Genomic DNA, 24531 nt, shown 5'->3' with positions numbered 1-24531 from the left:
ATTTATTTTGTGGCTTGTCCTCTACAGTGAAAGCCTCAGACAGCGAGTAAGGAGTAGTGGATGATTTTGGACACAACCCGTGTGTCATGTTTTGTATTCAGGTGTGTATTTCCTGCTACAAAGTGAGTAGAATAAGTATTGGTAGTGTGTCGGGGGATCTGTGCTGCATTTTTGCTGCATGCATTTCTTTTTATGTGATAATATAAGAGTGATTATTATTCAAGGGGAAAAGCTGTATTGTCCTTGAGTGGGCCGTGTTCCAGATCTCGTTCTTTGAAGCTCTCTTTGCACGGGGAACGGGATCGTTGTCCCTCCGCCTCTGTGCAGGAAGCCCCTTGCACGAGGAGTGACTCCCCACTCCGCTGCGCTGGGCACGGCGGCTAGCGAAGGGTTAAACCTTTTCATCCCTCTCTCACTTTCTGCAGTCACGGCTGCTTCCAGCATCCCACCAGAGCTAAATATAGCTGCTGCAGGCAGGGGAGGAGTGTAAAGCATGTTAGCCGGAGCAGGCATGCTACATGCTCCCCACCCCAGCATCCACTCCTGTCTGCATAACACATTAACATTCACAAAATGCTGCACTCACTCTGCCGCTCATGTCGTCGGCGTGACATTTCCTTCCACTCATCCCCCCTGCGATTCAGTCCAGGAGGTGCAGTCGTGTTTTCAGGGAGGAATTGTACCGGGATATTTGTCCCAGTGGTATTGTGGCAGACTTAAGTGAGTTTGACCTTATTTCCACGGCAGCCATTTTGACCTCACATTCAGGAGTCTGAAGGAATTAACATGAAGTCATTCAGGAGTTTTCCATACGTATAATGTTACAACACCAAAAGTAGGAAGTTGATGGATATAATAACAGCAGTAGGTATGTTTCATGGAAGACATTTAGACATTTCACAGGCGATAACTATAATAATAACTCCATGTAGCTTCAGGGTCCTGGTGTAATGCATGCTGACTCACTGTCACACTGACATCATGGCTCACTGGGGCACTTGAATGGATCATTGTTAATGTGTAATTGTTAAGAGCAACTAGCAGGTAGAATATTCATATTGAATTTATACTTTTTAGGTCATAGAAATGAAAATATAAGTAACACGCAGCACAAGGTGCAGTTCAAGTTCCCATGAATACGGTCTGTGTGTGTGTGTGTGTGTGTGTGTGGGCGTCCTCATCGCTGCACCATCACTCCGAGAGCGCTGATGTGACATTCCTGCAGCTGGAGGACAAATCCAGCTGCTCTGGTCCTGACTTTTCTGCTACTAAAGCTCCCACCACAGGCGGGCCACAGGTACTGCAGCAGGCATGTCAAAACCCTGCGCTCCTGCACGAGGAGGGTGTCAGATCATGTTAAATTTGATGTATATGGCTTCCACAATGCCAAATCATAATGCGCCTCAGGGGGTTTGGCGGTCCGTTAAACATACGACACCCTCCTGTCCTTAGACACTTGATTTGGATGAAGGAAAAACTCCCCAAAAAAACCTTTTAAACAGGGAAAAATGGAAGAAGGAGGAATCTTCACAGACAGGAAATAGATGCTGCGTGTGAAGAACAGATCAACAAAATCACAACATATACAAGTTACAGCGACCATATCTCTGAGACCTGCGGATTATAAAATGTATGTGAGGAATGCGGAAGCAGGAGGACATGGAAGAGGACAGGCGACCTAAAGAAAGGTGAAGAGAAACTCACAGTTTGGAGGCTTATGGGAACAGAAAGAGAGGGTTAAAGGAATGCAGCTGTTATTAAAAGGTTCACTGAGGTCTGAGCAGAATGTGAAGGTCCAGGCGAAGAAAAGGGGGCATGATGGGAAAAGGCCTCTGATTTCCCTTTAACTGTGGGGACAGACAGGAGCCCTGTAGTCTGAGATAATACAGACATGTGAAAAATAGTTTTACTTTATTCTCACATCATCTCCTCTGTTTCCTGATTAACTTAAAGCTTCTCCTCGTGACAGTGAGCTCTAGTGTCCTACATCGATTAACAGATCATTGAACTGCTCATTCAGGAAATAGCCTGGAGCCACCGTCGCTATGCAGAACTTCCTGGTTTCTATTCACCTTTTGTGGTCAATCAGACGTCTTGATTCGAGCCCACAACCTCATGTTTTAGTCTGCCTTTGCCGTAAAGGTATAAAACCTCACTCTAATCTTCAGGAGAGATGTTCTGACTACTGTGAACTCTCTCTCTCTTTCCGCTATGCAGTGAAATGCTCATCCTCACCATCTCTAAGTCTTAACTAAAGGTTATTTTCTTCAATCTGGGACCTGATTGAAGTCGTATTTCACTACGATTCTTCAACACAAGTCACCCAGAGGCACCGTAAAGTCTGATCCTTCACAGAAAGCCCAATGAAGTGCAGCTAAAATTGGCGTAATATGACCAAATTCTCCGGCTTCAGTCAAGACGCCGGCTGCGGCCTCTTTTGGTGCCGGTGCAATGGCAGAGCAGACGACAAAACTCAACACTAATCAAGCCCGACGGTGGCGTGGTGAGTCGTGGTGAGTCGAGGCGAGGCGAGGCGTGGTCGCAGAGGAGAACCAGGAGGGTGCGGTGGTGCTGCAGTCTCGTGTCCACACAGACGTCCTGCTTACGCCACTGGGAGGCGAAGGAGGGGAGGAAGGTGTGAGTCAGCCTCCTCCACCCGTGGGACATGCTGTGTTTTTTTTTTTGTTTTTTTTTTAAAGCGCACACCGCTACTTAAGAACACAGAGTTACTTCATGGGCACGGAAATGGCTGACTGTACGCTTTAAAAATAGAACATCTTAGGGTTGATGGGGTTTGCTGCAGAGAGCAAAAGGTTGAGATGGTATCCATGGAAACTGAAGGCATGTCGGGCTTTAGTTTGACTCAAATATTTTAGATTTTCAAGCTCATGTTTAGCATCAATAGATTGATGTTTTTGACCGTATCATCTGTTCATCGTCACTCAGTAGTTTTCACCTTTAATTTGCTCTGTCTAGTTTTTCCCTCCCCGAATTTGTTCATTAGATTTTCAACAACACAAATGTCAAGATAGATACTTTCAAGGTTTTCAGGTGTAACATACAGAGCAGAACACGTATGTAGAATAAAGAATAAATACTAAAACATAAGTAACATCAAGAGAAAAACAAACACAGACGTAAAATGTACACGTTTGGTCCCCAAATAATTCTTAAAGACAAATACAAACTCCACATGATGGGGGGAAAAATAATGAATAAATGTCATTCCAAATCCATCACTGGTGCATTAAAGTGGTTAGAAACATTCAATTAAAGCAGCAAATGTGCCAAAACAAAAAAAAAAAAGGTCCTCGTTTGCCATTTGTAGTCCATTTGATTTCCCCCCTTTGATCCATGAGGGAGATCGTGTCCAGTTTAGAAGCATTTATCTCTTCTTCGCCTTCAAACAACACAAAGACCTTATTAAACTGGCTGCAAACGGCCACAGTCACGTCTCTGTGAGTCCTCGCTGAGCTCAGCAGAGGGCGCCATGAGCCTGTTTGCTGTGTGGCTGAAACATTGAGTTGTTTTTTCTTTTTTTCCCTCCTGTGAAGTGTTTTTTAGTCCGTTGTTGCTTTTCTTGTCGTCGTTCGTCTGTTCTGAATGTCCTCAGGACTCACGGCCGCCACAGAAGCATCATAGATGTCGCTCAGTCAGTTAGCAGAGGATGAAACGGCGCACCTGGTCAGTTTCACGCATGTATGTGTGCGTTCATACATGTGGAAATCAAAGCTTTGATTCTGGCTGCACTGACGCACGGCGGTCACACAGCGACACTCTGCAAAGCTCAGACTGCAGAGTCCTGCTGAGGCGCACGATGACTCAGTGTGTGACAGAGTCGCCTGCTCTGTCGAGGAAAACATCATTACATATGTTCTCATATCGTCTCCACGAGCCGATGTGACCGATCACAGTGGACGCAGTCACAATCTCAACCACAATCTGGCCTGAATGGCTGCAGATGGAAATAAACACGCTGTGATTATGCAATTTGTTTTCAAACTTATGGGGGAAAAAAACATCTCTAATGGAAATAAAATGTCAGCTACTCTGTTGTGGCATCATATTGAATGGATCATATGTTATTCTTTTATAATTCACATTTTTTTTATTGAATTTTTCATTTTTTAAACATGAACAAACATAAAACATAAAAAGGCAGGTTTGTGTCCATCACAAACTGTCTAAAGAAAAGCTGAGAGGGTGTGGTACATTCTTCATATGTTCATATTCACATGTAAATATTCACTTTTCAGTTTCTTACACACACAAAATCTCCCAAACTCTCCCATTGTTCATTAGCAGCTTCATTTCCACCGTTCAATCTCATCACCATTTTTTCATATGCAGCCGTTTCTATCATTTGAACTTTCCACATTTTGTTTGGGGTTCTTTCCAACACCTCAGGATCAGACGAGCACAGGTTTCATATGTTATTCTTAATCATACGTGTACTAGTTTGTCTGGACGGTACATCAAGTGTTTGTTACCTGAAACGTGCATACACTACACGTGTGTCGGTGGCACCCTCTGTGGGTTAGGACGGGAAACATTTAGAGGAGAAGCAGCACTTTTGCACCCAAACATGCTGCTGAATTCACGAACCAATGAAGCGTCCCTTATCCCACCCTCTCTGTGCCCTTTGCACGCACGCCATTGGCCGTGCAGAGCAGCCCGTCTCCAACAAAGGCGTGACACCCTGCACGGGCTGCTGTTGTGCAGATGACAGAGGAGAGTAGAAAAGCAGAGATCAATAAACTACGTGGATCAAATGGCTGAGGTCTGGAGAGAACGGATCCTCCCATGCGGGGTTGTGAACGCTGAATAAAAATAGCTCGTTGTGGGTTTCAGGGAAGCGTGGAGCATTTTTTTTTTTGAATGTCAATAATGAAATGAATACTGGAGCTGCGTTGCAGTATGAGCCAACATTTGCAGCAGAGCTATTGTTGGTGTACATCAGACACTAGTCCTGCTCAGTGACTCAATCTCACAATTGTAAGTCAGTAACGGGGTCTGATTGTGGATTTTCATGTTGGGATGTTTGTCTTTTGGATGCTGGAGTCACTCACATCCCTCCCTCCCTCTCTCTCTCCCTGCAAGGTGAAGCTAGAGTGAATCTGGAGACAGTTTGTTGGTAAATCTGAGTGATGAGCAGCCATTTTGCTGATGCAGAGCAGAGCCAGGGCGAGCTGTCAAAGTCAGCCCTGCTCGCCGCTTCCTCCGCTCTCTCTTCACTTTATCGGTGTGGCGGCGTGACGTCAGCAGCCTGCCCATTTTCCAGGACTGCTTCTGCATCCTTTGCACCCCATCACCCCTCTCCCTCCTCCTCCTCCTCCTCTCTTTTCTCCTCCAAGCCCCACCCTCTCCCTCTACCCACCTGACCCTCCGCAATCCAATTAGACGCACCGGTGGCTGGATGTATGGACGCGCTGTGACTACCAAGCACACTGCGGTCTCAGTCTCCTCCCCCTCTGTCGCTTTTCCTGCTCTCTTTCCCACCTCTTGTCTCCGTCCCTCTCTCGTTCTCTCTCTGTCTCTTATCCACCCCCCCCTCCTCCTCTTCTGCTTTCATTCAGATTATTTACCCATCTCCTCCTCACTCTCTCCGCTCTGTCTTTCTCCTCCCTCTCCTCCTTATCGCTGCTGCTCTAGCCGCCTCACCCTACATCCCTCCCTTCCTACCAGCGCTCCCTCCCACCTCCTCCTCCTCCTCCTCTCGGAGATCTTCAAAGCTCACCAGCACACACTCGCACATAGCATAACACACTCCTCTCCTGCGTGGGAAAAACATGTCAGCTATTCTGGACCTGGACCAGATTGCATGCTCTGGGAATGGAGTGGTGAGTGACAAATGCGTCTTGCCTGCCTTGACACACCTGGTTGGCTCCTTGCAGGAGGGGTTCTAGCCGAGATTAGAGGGGGAGGTTGTTGTGCGGTTTCCCCAAAGACAGGGCGGCAGCAGCTGGCCCCAAGGAGGGACAAGCTGGTGGGGGTCTTTCCCGGCTCGCTTGTCACCACCTTCAGTGGACGGCTGAGACTTTGGGCTTTTTCTCTCCGTGCAGCTGCCGGTGTGGGGTGAACATTTGTTCAGTGTGTGTGTCTGTGTGTGTGTGTCTCTACAGGTCACACACTGCCCATGTGTGCAGTCTGCACAGCCTGAACTTGCTCAGGGTGCAGTGGTGCATTTTAATGTGATGATATGAAAGATGCATGTGTGTAATGCTCTGAAGTGTCTCTGAATCTGCAAACAGAGGACGTGTGTGTGTGTGTGCCCGTCAGTATGTGGGTGTCCTTCTATGGTGTGGCTGGTGTTAGTGTGTGTTTCTGTGTCAAATGTGTATCTTTTTGTGTTTATCCATAACTGCAGGGTTGCATGTTTTGCCAAGCGAGTGGTGAACGGCTGTGGGTGGTGCATAGTGCCAGTATTGTGTTTCTTGTTCGGTTATCAGTAAAAAAAAAAAAAAAAACAGGTAGGGAGGTCACTCGTCCCCACACACTGTAGCAACAACACACCAAATCCACTGTAGCAGCTCCTTCTCCTGCAGAGTCCTTGAGTTTGTAGTTTCATCCCACTGCTTCGATGACACACACACACACACACACACACACACACACACACACACAGACTGTATGTGTGCTGCAGGGTGGTGTGTACCTGGGATGATCCCACTGGAGAACACGCCTAAGATGAGTGCATGTGTCTGGATTCATATGTTCTTGTGTGCACATCAAAGTCATTTGCAGGCTGCTGGTGTTTCTGCCCCGTAATGCTGCTCTCAGAGGTGATTGATGCCCTTCCTGGCAGGGCGGGGAAAACAAGGGAGGAGGGGGAGGCGGGATTGATAAGAGAAGGGTTGCGGGAAGAGGAACAGCATGACATACTGCTCTCCTTTTTTTCACCTCACCCCACCTCCCTCGCCCTCTTTTGTTCTGTGACCAAAACCTAAATGCTTTCCTCCCCGTTTGCCCCCTGCCAACCTCCTGAAGCCCCTCTCCTCAAAGCACAAACCCCTATTCAGTATTCCCCCAAACATCCACACACACTGTGTCCAAATACTACCCATGGTGAATGTATTAAAGAGGGGAAAGGGTTGCAGTACTCCGTCCCACGTCTGCTTTCTTGAGCCGCTGCCGTGTGTCCATATATAACCAAACATGTTTGTGTGAAAGGAAATGATGAGAGGCAGAACTCCCAAATCAATACAGCTTATAAACCACGCTGAGAGCTAAATGGATAGACCTGAAGTCTCTTCCTTCACCGCCCTTTTCTCCATGGTTGTCCACCCTTGTTTGTTCCACGACGTGGCTGGAAAGCCATGATAAATTTAAGCCCTTCTGTTTTAAGTCACACCCTTGTGTTAGTCACACAGGACTCCCTCTGTCTCCCCTCTCTCTCTCTCTCTCTCTCTCTCTTTCCTCCTGTCTCTTATCACTCCATCCCTGCTTGCTTTCACGCTCTACTTCCTCCTATCCACTTCCAGACTCTCTCTGTCTCTTATTCTGTTCATCTCATCTTCATCCTCTATTTCCCCCCTATGTTCCATCACCGTTTTCCTCTCCGATCACTGGTGGGGCGTACACGCCTGCTCTGTCTGGCGCATGCACAGCACATGCACATGGCAGAAGCCAGGCATTTGAGCAACTGTGTTTTCTGTTGTTTCTGAGAGCAAGGCCTCTCTTTTCACACAGAGTGTCCTTGACTGCGTCCTTGTCTAAAAAAATGGAAATTCTGCAGCAACACAGTCGTGGAGAGTTTCCTCTCCGTCTATAACAGGTTGTTCTGCTCCCCCACCAGGTCGAGGTTGCAGAATCATTCCTTTATCTGTGAAAAGGCCTCGGATGAGCACAAGGCTTCCCGTCAGCAGGAGTCATTTCTCAGGGTTTATCAGGAAGGCGGGTTCAGTTCGGTACTGGTACACTGTAGCATGCAGTCAGCGAGGGTTGCTGTCGTGTGCATAGGTTTCATGTTTTGTGCGACAGGCTAATCTCTGCACCAACACCCACACAATTGGAGGTATCTCTTTCCATCGCGGACAGGATGAGTAGTTTCCCTCTTGTCTTGCGATGTCCATCACAGATTGCAGATGCAAATTACTGCAGCCTTGTCCTTGAGAATTAACCTTCATTTCCTCTGAAGAGAGTGTGACACGTATCCATCAGTCAGGCGCCTGCAGTGGGAACCCAGGAAGGGAAACGGCAGCACAGTCATGCTCTGTCTGTGTCTGACAGCCATAACCTGTGTCAGGCTCGCTCTCTTTATTATTGATGACCAGTGGGCCTCGAGACCAGGCGAGCGCTGGGCCCCACCCTGCTCTCCTGCTCTTTGCAGCACACACACACACACACACACACACACACTCTTACGCGTAGCTACGTCATACACACCCTTGTATGCAGCACCGAGTCATGCTGACCTTGGGAAGTATGCGTGTTTGTGTACATGATGCAAAATGATATAGTGATTCCTAGATCTGGAAACTGGCTTCATCACTTCCTGTGTATTTTTATCACTTCCCATTATGTCACTTCCTCATAAACACTCATCATAGCCTCTGATTGTATTTGCTGTTTCATCTTTTAACTAATTTGCTGCAATTTGATTTAGATAAATGAGGGCAGAGTGTCTTCCAGTCACATTAAGTCTCGGCTGAAATGATCCCAAAGACGTTTAACTTGTAATGTGGGACTTCCTCGCGCTCGATGGAGAAAGACGTTGTAAAATAAAGTGGCACAGAGAATGAAGCCGGTGCGAGCTCTTTGAATTTTAATAGGTCTTTCTGCAAAGACATTCGTTTTTGCAGAGTCATACTTGTGAAAGCGCTGTGGGCTTCAGACCCTCGGATGAAAAGACTCTTTCTCATTCAGTGCTTTGTTTGTCCAAGGGTACGGGGGGGGGTGTGGTGGAGAAGAAGTGCATGCTGGCAGAGGGAGAAGCCCCAAATGTTGTCTTGATCATCCGGTGTTTACTCCCAAATCTCTTATATTTGATTTTTGCCTGTTTTTTTTTTTTGTATCTACTTTATCAGTATTTCATGAATTTAGCTGATTTAGCTGAAGTAGTCATAAGTTGTGGGAATCACGTGGATAACCTGCTTTGTGCTCAGCTGAGATAATATTTATGAAAAGAGAAAAAGCCCACACAATATAATTAATAGTCCACTGTTTAAAGCATAAAGCTGGAGTTTTATTGTCTAACATTCTTATGAATATAACATTGATATATCCTATAGCCGCAGTTAATCTTAGGCACGCAGGTTTCAAAACGGTGATAGCAGCTGGAAACTTCAGCTGCGTCCCCCTCCCTCTCCACGGCACCTCAGCTCTGCCTCCAAAGCCCCTCCCCACAGAGGAGGCTGAAGAGGGCAGGTACACGGCGGCGTCCGTACCCGGTACGCAGCGGTAACACTGCAGATGGCTGGTTAACAGGCGAGAGCTGCAGAGCGTTTTGGAGCTGCTCTTTATTTTTCCCAGACTGCCTGTTGCATGTACCACTGTTAGGATACACTGACAACTGCTGCTTTGAATCTGAGTTGACTTTGAAGTTGTAAACAGAAGCCAAAAGATAAAATTGGACTTTTTTTACAGAGTTTACAGATAACGTTTGCTCAGGAAATACAGTATCTGACTCTGCATAGCCAAACCGATCCCACACCACTGAAGTTGAGTTATTTTTTTTGGCACAATTGTGCCGCCAGCTAAATTTAGTCGTGTTATTTATGATAGCATCACCAAAGGAAGAGCCTCGTGAAGTGCTTCATCCAGCCAGCATAAGCCGGCTGCATCACTCTGTTGGTTTGTTGACAAAGAGGTTACTGTATGTGAAGTAAGAGGACATACATCTCAAACTCTAAAACCATTTGCCTGAAAAGTAGATTGTGGAAGCTGTCGAGATCGATCAGTATCTAAAATTGTCAAATCGCTCACCTTTATATCGGTCTTCATGCTGCACGGACGGCTCAGGTGTCACATTAAAGTAGTGGGATATTAGGTCTTGTGTTCAAGCCGTTTCACTGCACATGTATCATGTACTGTTCGATCAGCCTTGAACGGTTCTCTTTTCTCTTCTCTTCTCTGTGTCTGCAGGAGCATGACATCGAGACTCCCCATGGCGTTCTCCATGTGACAATGAGAGGCGTTCCTAAGGGCAACAGACCCGTCATCCTCACCTATCACGACATCGGCCTCAACCGTGAGTCAGCCAAAAATAGACTCATCCGGTGCTGGGTGTGATGGGACCGTTTTGTTTTAGCGTCAGACCGTTGACAGAGTTTAAACTGCTGAGGCACAAAACACCTTAGATTAAGATTTTCCCAGAAGGCCTTGCTCCTGTACTTAAGGAATCCCTTAAAATTTGTTAAAGCATTGCACAGAAGATCTTAGCACCGGGGGAAAAAAAACTATAGGTGCCAATCAATTTAAACGGCAACATGGCATCTGAAGAGGAGGATCAGTGGGCCGATACATTTGCTTAACGATGAGCACATTTATTTTGCACTAAAGATTTGATCGGCAGTGACTTGTTGGATCACTCTACTTTCTCAGCTGCACTCCTGCGGCCATATTGCTAAAAATAAATGCTCTACAGTTTTATGCTACAGGATCCTTCGAGTCATTAATATTTTAAGTATCTCACGTCCACAAGTCAACAGTGTGTGTTTGTTTTTCACCCTGTAAATCTCTCAACGCTTTTCCCTAACTAAGGGTACTTTTAAGGGATTCTGTGCAACACCCTTATGTATATATGTCCCTTAGCTAAGGAGCGATTAAACCTTAAGTGTCGCACTTGAGGGGAAACGTCGCTGTGTTGTGTGCAGCCGGCCGCTGACCTCTCACGTTCACGAGCGTGTCCTCTAATTGCACCTTTCTAGACAAGTCCTGCTTCAACACCCTGTTCAACTATGAGGACATGCAGGAGATCACGCAGCACTTCGCTGTGGTTCATGTGGACGCACCCGGCCAGCAGGAGGGTGCACCTCCCTTCCCCAGCGGGTGGGTGTCACGCTGCTTCTGCATGCTCTGATAAATGGGAACGCATTCATTTCAATCATCAATTCATTTAGGTAGAATGTAAAGTGAGCTGGTAGTTCATTTGCTAATGAAAACGCATTCATTGTCCAACCCATCAGTCAAGAAGTGTTTGAGAATTTAGATTTAGGATCAGGTCAGTTTCTCTGATTAATTCGCTACCCTCACTCCTCTCATGGACTCACGTGTGCTGCATCTGTTTCCAGCTATCGCTACCCGACCATGGATGAGTTGGCTGAGATGCTGCCATCTGTGATGACTCAGCTGAAGTGAGTCGATAGCTGATCAATAATAATGTGGATAAATGGACCATTCGTCTCCGGTCCCACAGTAACCGATGGTTTCTCTGCAGGGTCAACAGTGTGATTGGCATCGGCGTGGGGGCAGGAGCGTACATCCTCACCCGCTTTGCAGTGAGTCCCATTCAGAACCGGAGCGCCTACACTTTGTTTTTCTGATGTTTTCCCCTCTCAGAGTCTCTTCTCTAGTGATGATTGAAGCTTTTCACGCCACACAGCTTCTTACACTGAACATTAAAGCCTCCCAGCAAACCCACACAGGGCATCAGGTCTCTCCACCGTCTGCTGCATACGCTGCCATTCTCCGGCTGATGAATCACCTTGGTGATTCTATCCTTTTCTGTTGCTTTCATCTTGTTTCCACACTCGATGCAGGGGAGCTAAAATAAGCATGAATGTGTGCACAATAGAGCAGAAAGAGCTAGAAGTGACGGAGAGGAGCGAGGGAGCGCTGGAGGTGAATAATTAAAAGAGAGGATGGCGGTCAGAGGGGTAAAACGGGGAAAGGTGTGGGGATCAGGAGCCGTAGTGCCAGGCTCTCCGCAAAGCATCTGCTCTTGTTTGGAATTAATGAAGAAAATTGATTCTGAAATGAATTTGCATTAACTGGCTTGGAAGAAAGTCTGTTTACCTTTGATAGATTTATAGCAGCTGTTGCTGCATTGCATTTGCATCGTGTTAAAAGCCGCAGTATTCCCGCAGCGCTGGGCGAGATGGAGTTTAGATTTCCCCAGACGTCCTCTTTCTATCTGCAGGCGATTCCAGAACCACACCCTCTCATTTAGAAGCCCAGATTGTTTCATGTCTTCATTTAAATGTGCACACATGCTTCGCTTTTCATCCTGTTAAGAGAACAGTGACTTTATTCTGTGCCTGGACTGTTGAGGGAACACAGGGAACATCTTGGGCAAAGAATTACCCATTTTTCTTTGTGCAAATGTGGCAGAATAATTTTTTTTTTTACCAGATCAAGGGATCCTGAACTACACTGTAGGTTTACTCTGAGAACTGTAAGCACAATGCAAGATAACGCCCATCGAGGGCTTGAATCACTGGTCAAAAAGCCAAACTCTCCGCTCTTCCCTTCCCAGCTGAACAACCCCACCTTGGTGGAGGGGCTGGTTCTGATCAATGTGGACCCATGTGCCGAGGGCTGGATCGACTGGGCAGCTTCAAAGGTCGGTAGTCGTCAGTACGCTCTGCAACAAAGAGCTCTTACTTAAATAATTCACCAGCCATTTCAGTTCAGTTTCCAGGGTTTTGTTAGGTTGTTATTAATGAATGCATTTTGGAGTTCAGCCACTCTCCTGCACGCTCTCTTTATCCCAGCGATGCTATCTTAAGCTCACTATTTCTGTTATTTATGGCTAGCATTTTGCTCTAGTGTATTCTATATGATTTAAATGAATATGTTTACCGGTTAAAGAATCATGGAGGCTGACACGAAGCCGCCGTTTACACCCACAATATACTCGTGTCGGGCTTAATGTCATTAAAGACGCAGACAGTGTAATTCAGTGTTAATATGATAAAACCTGCAGATTTTGGGCTCTAAAGTTAATCAGAACTTCAGATTTTACTGGACAAACGCTGTTCTGACAGCACTTCAATCATTTGCTCCATGTACAGGACTTTATTGTGCTTCAGTACTACTGTGTGCACAAGATTGTTTTTTCTGTTTACCTCACGCAGTCATAGAAGCAGGAGGAGCTACATACGACCTTCGACCTTCCTACGACAGATTAAAATCACCACACTTCTTCTGTCCTCTTGTTATTATTTCCCTCAACCTTGTAGAAGTGATTATTGGACAGTGATGGATAGTGAAGGCTAACCCTCGTTAACCAATCATTCATTTATTTAAGATTACAATGTGCTGTTTAGAGACCCGGCAAATGTTTTTTTTTTTTTTTCCATAAGAAAGTTACTTTTTGAACATGTGAATACATTTGGCCAGTCACTGCTGCCACCGAAGGTGTGAGCTCCCTCCTTCTATTACTGCCTCTTACTCAGAGAAATGAAATATTCAGCGCTGTTGTGTGGAGCGCAGCACAGATCCACATCGTGCCATCTGTCTCATGAGTTAATTTAACTTGGGTTAATAAATGCTTAATATTGTTTGTGTACTTTTCACAAGCTCTATGTAAGCATCATTCATATTTGAAATTGTTTAACTGATCAATGGTCAATATTCTGCTTGTGAGTTAATGATTAAAAAGGTTAGTTATTAAATCCCTGACAGAGACAGTAGGCAGAGTGTTTATAATGTGATCCATCATAACTCCAAGGTCACCAGGCTCCTCTGTCTATTTGCGTCTGTTATAAATGTCAGAATCAAACATTAAATGTGATGATACCTTCACTGCATGTAGACACAGGCTATAGAGCCACAACCACGAGGTTCCATGTCTCCGTCTTAACTGGATCTGTCTCCCCCTCTTGTGTGCAGCTGTCTGGATGGACCAGTAATCTGGTGGATATCGTCATGTCTCACCACTTCAGCACCGTGAGTTCCTCCTGCTGTTCGATATTCCTACTGTGCCTTTTCTTAGCGCTGTTGACCTTTTTTTTTTTTTTCGTTGGCAGTCTGAAACAGTAACTGAACCTCAGGAGGCCTTTTCTTGATTTCCCTCGATACCTTTACCTCATCCCGCTCTCGTAGCAGACATTTACTAATTACAGACAGAGGACAGAGATTATTACATAGAACAGACGCAGCTTAAATCATTTAGTGCTAAAGCTAAGCATTCTGTAGATACAAACCCACCGTAATACAGATTTATTTGTATAATAACAAATAATTTCAACTGAATTTCTCTTAATTCAATTGAACGCTTTATGGCAGATTGAAATAATAAACCCTCCCTATTTTTGGGCTCTGCCCCGTTGACCAGGACGAGCTGACGGAGAACCAGGAGCTGATCCAGACCTACCGCCTCCACATCGCCCAAGACATCAACCAGGACAACCTGGCCCTCTTCTGTGGCTCCTACCAATAGTATGTAGCAGTACGTTAGCACACACTGTACATTAAGTGGCAGTCTGCCTCATTTATTCGGTTCTTGGCCACTTTACTGGTAAAGCTGAGGCATCTAAATACCTCTTTCACTAAGCCAGATGTGAATTCATAGGAAGAGGCAATGCAGCACAAAATGACAAAGAACTTGAAGATATTCATATTAATATTTCACGCTGATAATATTAAATCGTGACTTGTCTCCCTGCACCAGCCGCCAGGACCTGGAGATCGAGAGGCCAATTGTCGGCCTGAATGAGGACACAGTTAACACACTAACGTGGGTTTGGAGAGGCGAGCAAACATTGGCCTGTGAGTGCACAGTTTTCAGAGTATTGACACCTCGTCTCTTTGCCGTGCAGGTGCCCTGCGCTGCTGGTGGTCGGTGACACGTCGCCTGCTGTGGAGGCTGTGGTGAGACACTCTCCGTCACCTCATCAGAGTTATTCAACTTGTCTGAGCTCAGTAGTAAACTCTCTCTGATGTTTCAGGTGGAGTGCAATTCCCGGTTAAATCCAACCAAGACCACACTGCTAAAGGTGAAGCTCTCTGCAATAATGGATAAAATGATATGATGTTAATTTTGATCGTGCAAAGAACTTATTGATGAGGCTGATACTTTTCTCTCAGATGGCTGATTGTGGAGGCTTGCCTCAAGTTGTGCAGGTGGGTTTTTGCTCGTTGAGACACGCGTGCAGGTCTTCTAACAATTCCCTTGTTTGAATTATCTTCTGACCTCCATCTTTTATCTGTTCACAGCCGGGGAAGCTTGCTGAGGCCTTCAAGTACTTTGTTCAGGGAATGGGCTACAGTAAGTAAACATGCTCGCTTGTCTTTTGCAGCTTGTGGTTAGTAAGTAAAAACATCCAAATATAACGTGATAGGTGGTTCAAGTGAGGCTGCTCTGCACTGAATGCCCAAGAATTGTTTTCAGACTAACACCTTTTTGGACTGACGTGTTTGTGGCCAGAGTCCGTATTCACCGAAGTTCCTGTTGACGTGAGCGCAATGACAAGAGCCACTTAAATGGGGGTTGTTTTCACTGCAGTCCGCCATTGAGCTGTTGCTAAACATCCCCGCTGATGGAGCTTGGACTGCGGCCAGCAGTGCATGAAAAGACAAGATTTTTTTGTCAGCCCGGTCACGGAGAGGCAGCCCGAGCGGCTCTTTGGACGCTAATGCCGTTTCCTCTCTGCTCTTTGCAGTGTGTGGTCCCCGCAACCCTCAGTAGGTGAGGTGTAAGTGCTTCTAGCATGACTGAAATGACAGTGGCTCTCGAGCTATGCTGAACAGAAATTCACTTCCTGTTCAGCTTCGAGTGGGCGTCAAAAATACCCTCTTTTTTTTTTTTTTGGTTTTTTGTTTGTTTTTTTTTGCCTGGTGTGCTTTTCTTCTCTATCGAGGACTGTTTAATGATGCAGTCTCTTTCTAGAGAGACTCAAAGTGCATACTTAAACAGGCTTTCAGGTTGTTGCCAACATTCATCAGCAGAGAAAAACAACAAACACATTTCTGTCGGACCAGACTTGGATGAAATAATGAAATGTAGGTTTGCTTGCTCTGGCCATACAGACGATGCTTGTCTGTGTGTGTGTGTGTATTTCTGTAATGCTAATTCTTTTTGCTCTCTCCCATTCCCAAACCAAACCTTCACCATTCGGGGTGGCGGCACACTCGAATGTAGTTAGTACGTCAGCGCCTCAGTGTTGCTTTAAAGGCCACAGAGTCCCCCGTTGAGTAAATGCCACTGCAGGATTAGAACAGATTAAAAAGAGCGTTTTCATGCAGAGAAAGTGTGGAAAATAAATCTTAACACCTCAGCATGTTTCTGAAAGCTGCTTTTCCCTCATTAACACATTGCCACAGTGTGAAATGCAAAAGAGAAACGGCCAAATAGTGCAGGAAATAACGATTCCAGTTTGCACACATGCTACGATTTCTTACCTGTTGTCGGTGGCAAACAGCTTGTTGTGCTCTGCAGCCGCCGAGCCTCACTCAGAAATACACTAAGGGTGGGATAAAGCAACATAACGGCTGCCTTCTCAACACTTCTCCCTTTCTCCCCCTTTCTTTCCTTCTTTAATCACTGCTCACAGTTCCCTACGTTCTCCTCAGTCACTTGAGCAACGAATCAGGTACCGGGTTCTTGAGCAGCTGCCAGACTAGACGGCTTTGAACCCAGCGGCCTCTTGACACTCCTCAGTGGATAAATGTTAATGTATGCAGAAACTCTCCAGAGAGCTGTTTCATATTAGTACTCAGTATCCAGCAGCAGCTCAGTATGGTGGATACAGTCAGTATTACTCACAGCGAGATCTCTCTGCATACTTTGACACACATTCATCCCCCTGTAGGAGTCTAGTTTGCCCTGTTAGCATGGATTCAGTCCTCAGTGTCCTATTTTGTTGCATGACCCGCTGGTGTTGCTTCCTGTCAGTTCAGTTGGACTGCAAATGCTGCATTCTGCTGTTTGCATTTGTTTCTTGTTTTTTTTTTGTTGTTGTGTGTTTTTTCCTTCTCCAACAGTGGACACACATGCAGTAGTTTTCTGTCACACGTTTCTTTTATTTGATCAGTCTCCATATTTTGAGAAATTGTTTGCATGGTGAGCAGTTTTGTTGTCGTAGCCTAAGTGTTGAAGCCACACTGCACAGAGTCTCGCACCCCCCACCCCCACCCCCACACCGCGTGAGCAGAATATTAATGCGTGTTTCTCTGTTTCAGTGCCGTCAGCAGGAATGACTCGTCTGGCTCGCTCGCGCACCACCTCCTCCTCCAGCATCACCTCCATGGACAGCAGCCGCAGCCGCAACAACCTCAACAGCCTGCTGGAGGGCAGCGCCACCGGGGCCCTGGACAGCCAGGTCGGGCCCCAGACCATGGAGGTGTCCTGCTAAACCCAACCCCACCCCCTGCACACCCCCATAGTAACTTATGTGCCCTCTCCCCTCTTCTTTCTCCTTTCTCTCTCTCTCTCTCTCTCTCTCTTATCCCGCTCCTAAGCAACTCAATGCCAGGAGGATCTGTAATGAACTATGTGATTAGAAAAGAGGATGTAATAAATAAATATATTAACAGATGCATATTATTAAGTATTAAATATTGAATACGCTGTCAAAGTCACATTCCTACCAGAAACCATAACTACATTCAGATGTGTTGTATATTCAAATGGTCAAACCGTATCGTTGACTCAACTGCCCCGCCTCGACCCCCTTGTATTTATTTTTTTCACATTGTCTTTGTTTTAAATGTCTTCACACACACACACGCTGTAGAAATCTTCCATGCGTTCAAAAATAACTTGTAGATGTTTTTTTTTTCACTGCACGGTACATCACTTTTACTATTCTAACTACTCTCTTCGGTTGTGAGCTCCAAACTCGTGGGCTGCATTGTTTGTGAGTCACTGTATCCTTGTATTTTAATCTAAAACTTGCCGCAATGTGATGCCGATTTAGTCACAAAGTATTCAGAGGGATCACTGAACCTACTGCGGCGGCGGCGGCAGAGAGGAAGGTGAAGTGATGTGGATGGTACATGGAGAGGAGCACTGCAGCCTGTAGCACGCTGTCAGTAAAACTGAAACAGAAGGAAGAGTCTCACACCAGTGTGTCACCTCATGCATTCGTTTATCTTGGATCCTTTTTGTAATTGAATTCATCTTCTTTTTCTTTCTGCTCTGTGTTGATGTTTTTCTTCAGTCGAATAGGTTTTTCAGTGATGCTTTAACAACCTTTTAACAAGTGGGTTCAGATGTGAAAAGTGTGAGTTCCTTCACTGCGGGGGCCCAGTGGTGCTTCTCACTGTCTCACTGCTGATTCAACTCATTTATATTACTACTGAATAAAGCTCCAACATGACGGCGTGTCTTCTGTTTTAATTTACCTGTCCGTGGCTGATAATCCTGCCTAACAAGTGCGCACACATAGCAGATGTAGTGAGAGAGAGTAAAGTACTGTACATCAGTGCTGTGAGTGCTTGTACTTTTCCTCTTGTTAGTGGAAAAGTGAGGTGACTGTGGTGAGTTAGTTTCCAACCACACTTGTTCGTGTTTCCTCGAAGAGTAACAATTTCTGTTGTGACAGATGATGCAGTTTATATTTAGCTCACAAGTAGAAGAGAAAAAAAAACAATGGTCAGCTGCTCTGCAAATGAGATGAGGAGATCGACCTTAAACTGAAAAGATGCACAGATACACAGGTTATGGGGGGAAAAAAAGCGTTAGATGTTAATCTGGTGTTCATGTCAACCGCTGAGGCTTCTCTTATCGCGCTGGGTTCTCTGTCATGCAACACGGCAACAAGAAAAGAGCTGTGTTGTTGATTTTATTTAGTTCCTCTGGCTCTGACTGCAGTACACTCTTTTTAAAACGGTGTCCCACGCCTGAGCACTAAAATCTAAACAGTTTAAACTGAGAACCCTGCGTTTGATTTCAATCCAAACTAAACATTTTTACCATAAAACAAACTTTATCTTGAGTTAGATAACACACTTAGAAATAGGACATTTAATGTACTCAATGATCCAGTTTAGAAACGAAAAACGAAAAAGAAATTTGAGAAAGATATCCCACAATGATTACACTTCGATAAGAAGTTATTTCCATCTGTGCTAACATGCAGTTCTCAGTGACAGCAGCACAAATTCTGACCTGCTCTGATAAAGACTCTTTTATTGTTTCCATCTAGTTGTCGAGAAGCTCGCTGCACATCTGAAAAAAACGCTGGAACAAGATGTGATTTGACAGTTTTTGTGGCTTGTGGCTCGTCTCATGGCATGAGCATCTCCCTCAGCAGAGACTGGAGCCAGTACGAGGTCAAACGACTTCTGCCATCTCTGATGTACGTGAACGAACGTGTGAAGAGCTCATTCTCAAAATGAACAAACCAACACCAGCTTCATCGATATTCTTTTGAGTGCACGATAAAAAAAAAACATGATTTGGGGGGGGGGATGGAGGTACAGTGAGATCCTAAAGACCACATTGAAAATATTTTCATTTCATTTATTTAGAGTTGCTTCTCTTCCACTGACATGTTCACTAAAGTGGATTTAATCTGCTCCCCCTTTTATTCCCAGGAGTCAAGTTAATAGCAGTAATGCAGAATCTTAAATATGTCTTCATCTTCCATGTTGTGAGATCTTGTGTCTATGAATCGTCAAACTTTCTCATTATTTCTGTGTTTACATGAGTATTTTCAAAGGTTTTCAGTGCAGTCACAGACTTTTGGCCCCCACTGAATCTCTATTTGCAAAGGAACCCTTCATGTCGAGCTTAAGTCTACACAGTTGTGGCCGAATAAATAATTTACTGTTCATTTTCTGTGACCTTTTCACAGCCAAATGATTCCTGTGTACAAAAAGTTCTCGCTGCCGGTCACATTGCTCTGTTTCATTAACTGCGGTGTCAGCATGATGAATGAAGTTGAAACTGCTGATAAAACGGGGCGGGAGGAGGATGGCAAGGGAAACTTCATCATCATGCCTCTGGAGAGGTTTGACTCTTATCTAATGTTAACATCACTGGCATCATTTTAACATGCCTGATAGTATCTGAATGGAGTGAGAGCGCTGGACCGGCTGAGGGAAAATGTGGTTGACCTTCTCCATTCAAAAGCTGCAAAATCCAAAAGCAGATAAAATGCAGTTGTTTCTTTTTTTTTACGCTACTCAAAGCTGTCTGTGTAAAAATGATGTCAAAGCTTCAACCCACCACACTGCACCACAAAGTGCACACACATGTACATGAAAGAGCCGCTTACGTAGACATGCAGCTCATTCCATAAACAAGTGATGCACTGCTTGAACACACACTGCATCAGAAGAGATCAACACGAGCCGTTCTTGAGCGTCTTGAGCGTCACAGGAAGCTGCAGCAGGGTGACATACATAAAGGCCACGCAGGAAGCCTCGTCTCTTCAGTTGGCTCCCACTAAAAACAGCTGCGAAAACACAGCAGCATTCAGAGGAAGAGGGCGGAGGAGGGAACAGTCACTGTCTCTGACTGATCAGCAGGCCTGAGCAGGAACCCGAGCTCAGACGTCTACAACAGACATTCATTCGGGTGTCTGTGTGTGAGAGTGCTGGAAGTAGATGAGCATTTATCATCAAGAAGATTTGGAGTTTACCTGCTGACTGGAGAAGGATCTGTCACACAACCTGTGCAGATTCTCATTTCTGGGCAACGTTTTTTAAGACACAAAATTGAAGGAGGTGAGTTTCTTGGTCTTCTGCTTGAAGGACATATTTGTTCTTTGTTCAGTGTCTTGACTTTTACCTCCAGAATATTTACTATATGTTCCATAAAATATGAATTATATCCACTTAGCAATCATCGAATAAAGAAATCAGGTTGTTTTTTTTACATGATTAAAGCTATTTTATGAATGTGCTGCTGCTGGAAAAAATAAAATCTAGTCTTTTCATTATCTTCACTCTCGTGTGAAGAACACCTTATTCCTCTCAAACATGCATGCATGGAAATTTAACACAGGATATCAGTGCCTCTTGCGGTTAGGCACTTTCCTGTGTTATCTAAGGTTTGTCGCCAGGTTGCAAAAAAAGTGTGCCATACCTGTAAGCTGCTTCACTGGTGCAGTCACGATGTGGTAACTAGCGGGGACATAAAACTATGAATGTGAGAGAGTTATCGAAGGCCTTTGAGGACCAATCGTTTTCTAATCATGCTCCTTCATCTCACCCTCTATTTTCTTTCAGCCACAAATCAGGAAGAAGCCAAACAAACATGGGGACCTGCCCCATCAGATGTCATTCCAACATGACAGTCCTAGAAAATCCACCTGAGCCCGAATCACCAGGTGGGTTACACCCCCAGCACACAAGATGAAAATAAAGACGTGAACAAACTGAGCTTTAAGATAATCACCTCCCTCTGCCTCTCTGCAGCCCTCCAGGACAGCATGATTGTGTCCCTGTGTGACTACCCGTCCTTTGAGTGCACAGAGTTGACCATGAGCGCAGGGGAACGGCTCACCGTCATATCAGAGTGCGTGATGTAGCTCCCTAATGTTTCATTTTCACCCTCACTCTCACCCAGAGAGACACAGTGAGTAATGACTGCTGGTTTTCTCCAACAGCGATGGTGATTTCATGATGGTGAGGTCCACGACGACAGGCCGTGAGAGCTACGTCCCCACCAACTACACCGCCAAGGTGACACACAGGTAAGTCACTTAATGCATGTGAAGATTCATTGCTGTGTGTGTGTGTGTGTGTGTGTGTTAGAGAGCAGAGGAGTGGGACAGAAGTGAAATGAAAGCCCGGGAGTTCCCTGTTAGGTAGGAGGAGTCTCTATGTAGGTGACCTTTACCTCAGTGGAGACAGAGGACTGGAACAAGACTCTGCAGCCTCTGCCTCCTGCAGTTTCAGTCCTCCTCCAGTGTGCTCTGATTTGTTTCAGTGGATTTTCCAGACTTGAAAACAACACAAAATATATATATTTTTTTGTCATGTTGTCCCACCGTGTCTCGTCTCTGTTCAGGTGGCTGTTCACGGGCATCAGCAGGTACAAAGCCGTGGAGCTGCTCATGCAGCCTCATAACCACAACGGAGCCTTCTTGATCCGAGAGTCAGAGACAAACAGAGGTGAGAGGATTGTTTCTGTAGCATCAGTGCATAAAATGAGCTTTATAATATCACATTTCCTCTCCTCGAGGAGAATAATAGAAATGTAACCTCTCTCGGTTCTTATATATTGTTCCACTTTCAATTGAGATGTAGGCGGGCAAGTCACACACGAAGATTACTGACAGATTGAAGTAGTAGATTAGAGTGCACTTGGATGTGTAGGTTGTACGCATGTGGGTGAATACAGATGTGTGTATGCATGGAGATGTGTTAAACCTGTATATGTGGAGGAGTATACATGGATCTGTTGTATACTGAAAGTTTTCCTGAGGACAGAGTTACAGCCCACAAATACTGCGGCTTTTAAAGGTCCCATATTATGCAAAATGTCTTATTTATGTCTTTTCAACGTAGATATGTGTCCCTGGTGTGAGAAAAGAGCGCCCTATCTCTTTTTCTCCTGCTCAATCTTTTAGTATCTGTATGTGAAAACACGCCGTTTAGACTTGGCTCCCTTTATGATGCCATAAGGGGATTTGTTGAATCCACCTCGCTGTCCGCCATTGTTTTTTCTTTGCTAACACCAGCCCCTGCTAACATGAAGATGTCCAAGGCGAGAGCGAAGAACGGAAACTGTCAGACAGAGGCTGAAAAAAGCCACATCCTTGATGAGAAGACAAATGTGTTCTTTGAATATTAACCATGTAAACCTGTTCTTGTAGGACCTCCAAATATAAGTATGAACCTGAAAATGGGTAGAATATGGGACCTTTAAATACCTCTTCCTATGAATATGCATACACACTACACAGTATGTGAATATAAAAATACTGAATAAAGGAAATGTATATATATTTGATGTGTTTCCCACAATTTATTGATGTTTCTTGTCGCATAAATATAAATATATATTTATATTCTAATGAGTCAGATCAATAAAATAGCTTACTTGGCCTTAGGAGGGACTTTATGTTTGGTTTTAGAACCGTGTGGTTTAACTTTGTGTTGTTTTGATGCTCAGATTGTTACTCGCTGTCCATCCTGAGGAGGACTAACTCTTCCTGCCAGGACTGTGTAAAGCACTACCGCATCTGTCACCTCCAAAACGGCTGGGTCTACATATCTCCAGGACTCACCTTCCCGTCCCTGCACCACCTGGTGGACCACTACTCAGGTTTGTACTGAGGATGTAACGCCGGTTTTCTTCCCCCGAGCGAAACAGAGACACAACAGTAAAAGAGGGATGCTAAAATGTTGCCTCCTTTTTCAGAGACTGCAGATGGACTGTGCTGTCTGCTGATGGGGCCTTGCTTCATCCACGGTTTGGACAGCGCTAGAGAGGCCAGACCTGTACCCACGACCATCAGGACGCCTACTATCAACTGGAAGGACATCAGCAGGTGTGGCAGACTTTCTCTGGCTTTGCCACAAGATGTCACTCTATGGCTTGTTGTACTGTAGCGCAGGAGCGTCCAGTGCTTAGAAAACACTTGATAAAATCTTTGAGGAGCTCATTAAGGGTTTAGTTTTTGTTGACACTGTCGAAAATATGTTGATTCAACTCTTCGTTAATTTGTGATTCAGTGATTCAGGCAGAAGACTGTGCATATACCAATAGATAAGACTGTGGTTGAACTGTGTATCTGCCATGTTTGGTATCTTAAAATAGATTATAATGTATTTAATATCATAAAATTAGTCTTGTTTGACACATTATGGCAAAAGTAAAACTGGACTTTACTCATTCAAGTCTTTCCTGCCACCTCCAGGTCAATGATCTTCCGGAAGAAGAGAACAGAGTCGGGCAACTCCCTGGTGAGCGAGGGGCTGAGGGAGGCCATCACCTCCTACCTCCAAATGACGGAGGACTGCGACCACAGCTGGGACACCTGAGGAGAGACGGTGGATCAGACCGAGACAATGAAGTCACACAGATGGAGGGCGGTCAGACACTTTCCTGCCTCATCTGCAGTTTGGCCCGAACCACCGGGAGAGGTCGCCTGCACGCCCACGTGTAGTCTTCGTAGACGGCCGTAGGGTAGCAGGAGGCCTGAGACACTACAGTGTTTAGAGCTGGAGGATTGTTTTTAGTGTCCAAAGAGGCACACTGTGGAGGCGTGAGCTGAAACTGAAAGTCAGTGAGACATTTGTACTCATTTGCTTTCAAAAGTTGAATGTTTGTCTTAATTTATAACCTAATATGTACATGCTGTATTGATGCAATATGTGAATTATATTGTCATCTGATTGTTGGCATGGTTGTGTTATTGGAATCCAATAAAATATGTTGCTACAGTGGTGTAAAATAACTAAGTACTTTCTTTCTACCTATGAATTTAACATACTTATACTTTACTTACTTACTACTTTACACTTCTACCCCACTCACAAAGCAAAATATTGTACTTTTTACTCCAATAAATTTATTTGACAGCTTTAGTTTCTAGTTACTCTGCAGATTTAGATTATTAATACAAAATATAAGTCAACAAATGAATTATGATACATCAGTATAGGCCCCAGCTGTATATAAAATAATTAAAATGAGCTCCACCTTTACCAGCAGCCAAATTAACATTAAATCTAGTGAGCACATTAATG

The 24531-nt window shown here is 45.0% G+C and overlaps 2 protein-coding genes across 4 annotated transcripts in view; both read left to right on the top strand.

Moving 5' to 3' along the window:
- ndrg3a (ndrg family member 3a) overlaps positions 1–17324 on the top strand; it is a 36238-nt gene extending 18914 nt beyond the window's left edge. The window contains exons 1-15 of one of the 3 annotated variants that reach the window (XM_070844247.1): positions 5776–5840; positions 10084–10189; positions 10869–10989; positions 11232–11294; positions 11378–11438; positions 12416–12502; positions 13774–13830; positions 14219–14322; positions 14555–14620; positions 14703–14754; positions 14832–14879; positions 14971–15006; positions 15100–15151; positions 16437–16475; positions 17065–17324. In XM_070844247.1, the coding sequence (XP_070700348.1) occupies positions 5790–5840; positions 10084–10189; positions 10869–10989; positions 11232–11294; positions 11378–11438; positions 12416–12502; positions 13774–13830; positions 14219–14322; positions 14555–14620; positions 14703–14754; positions 14832–14879; positions 14971–15006; positions 15100–15151; positions 16437–16475; positions 17065–17237 (1116 nt within the window). In that variant the 5' untranslated portion in view covers positions 5776–5789 and the 3' untranslated portion in view covers positions 17238–17324. Of the gene's footprint in view, positions 1–5775; positions 5841–10083; positions 10190–10868; positions 10990–11231; positions 11295–11377; positions 11439–12415; positions 12503–13773; positions 13831–14218; positions 14323–14554; positions 14621–14702; positions 14755–14831; positions 14880–14970; positions 15007–15099; positions 15152–16436; positions 16476–17064 lie in introns of those variants that run through there. The other 2 variants (XM_070844231.1, XM_070844239.1) reach the window with 2 other exon arrangements.
- Positions 17325–20268: 2944 nt separating this feature from the next.
- sla2a (Src like adaptor 2a) lies at positions 20269–24233 on the top strand. The gene is made up of 8 exons (XM_070846516.1): positions 20269–20556; positions 21061–21161; positions 21250–21349; positions 21441–21527; positions 21845–21948; positions 22952–23104; positions 23201–23330; positions 23700–24233. The coding sequence occupies exons 2-8, from the start codon at positions 21089–21091 to the stop codon at positions 23821–23823; spliced, it is 771 nt and encodes a 256-aa protein (XP_070702617.1). The 5' UTR covers positions 20269–20556; positions 21061–21088; the 3' UTR covers positions 23824–24233.
- Positions 24234–24531: the final 298 nt, after the last annotated feature.

The sequence above is a fragment of the Pempheris klunzingeri genome, chromosome 2 (genome assembly GCF_042242105.1).
Source record: "Pempheris klunzingeri isolate RE-2024b chromosome 2, fPemKlu1.hap1, whole genome shotgun sequence".
In the NCBI taxonomy this organism is placed as follows: Eukaryota; Metazoa; Chordata; class Actinopteri; order Acropomatiformes; family Pempheridae; genus Pempheris; species Pempheris klunzingeri.
The sequence above is the reverse complement of the archived record's forward strand: the minus strand, read 5'-3'. Positions and strand labels throughout refer to the sequence as shown.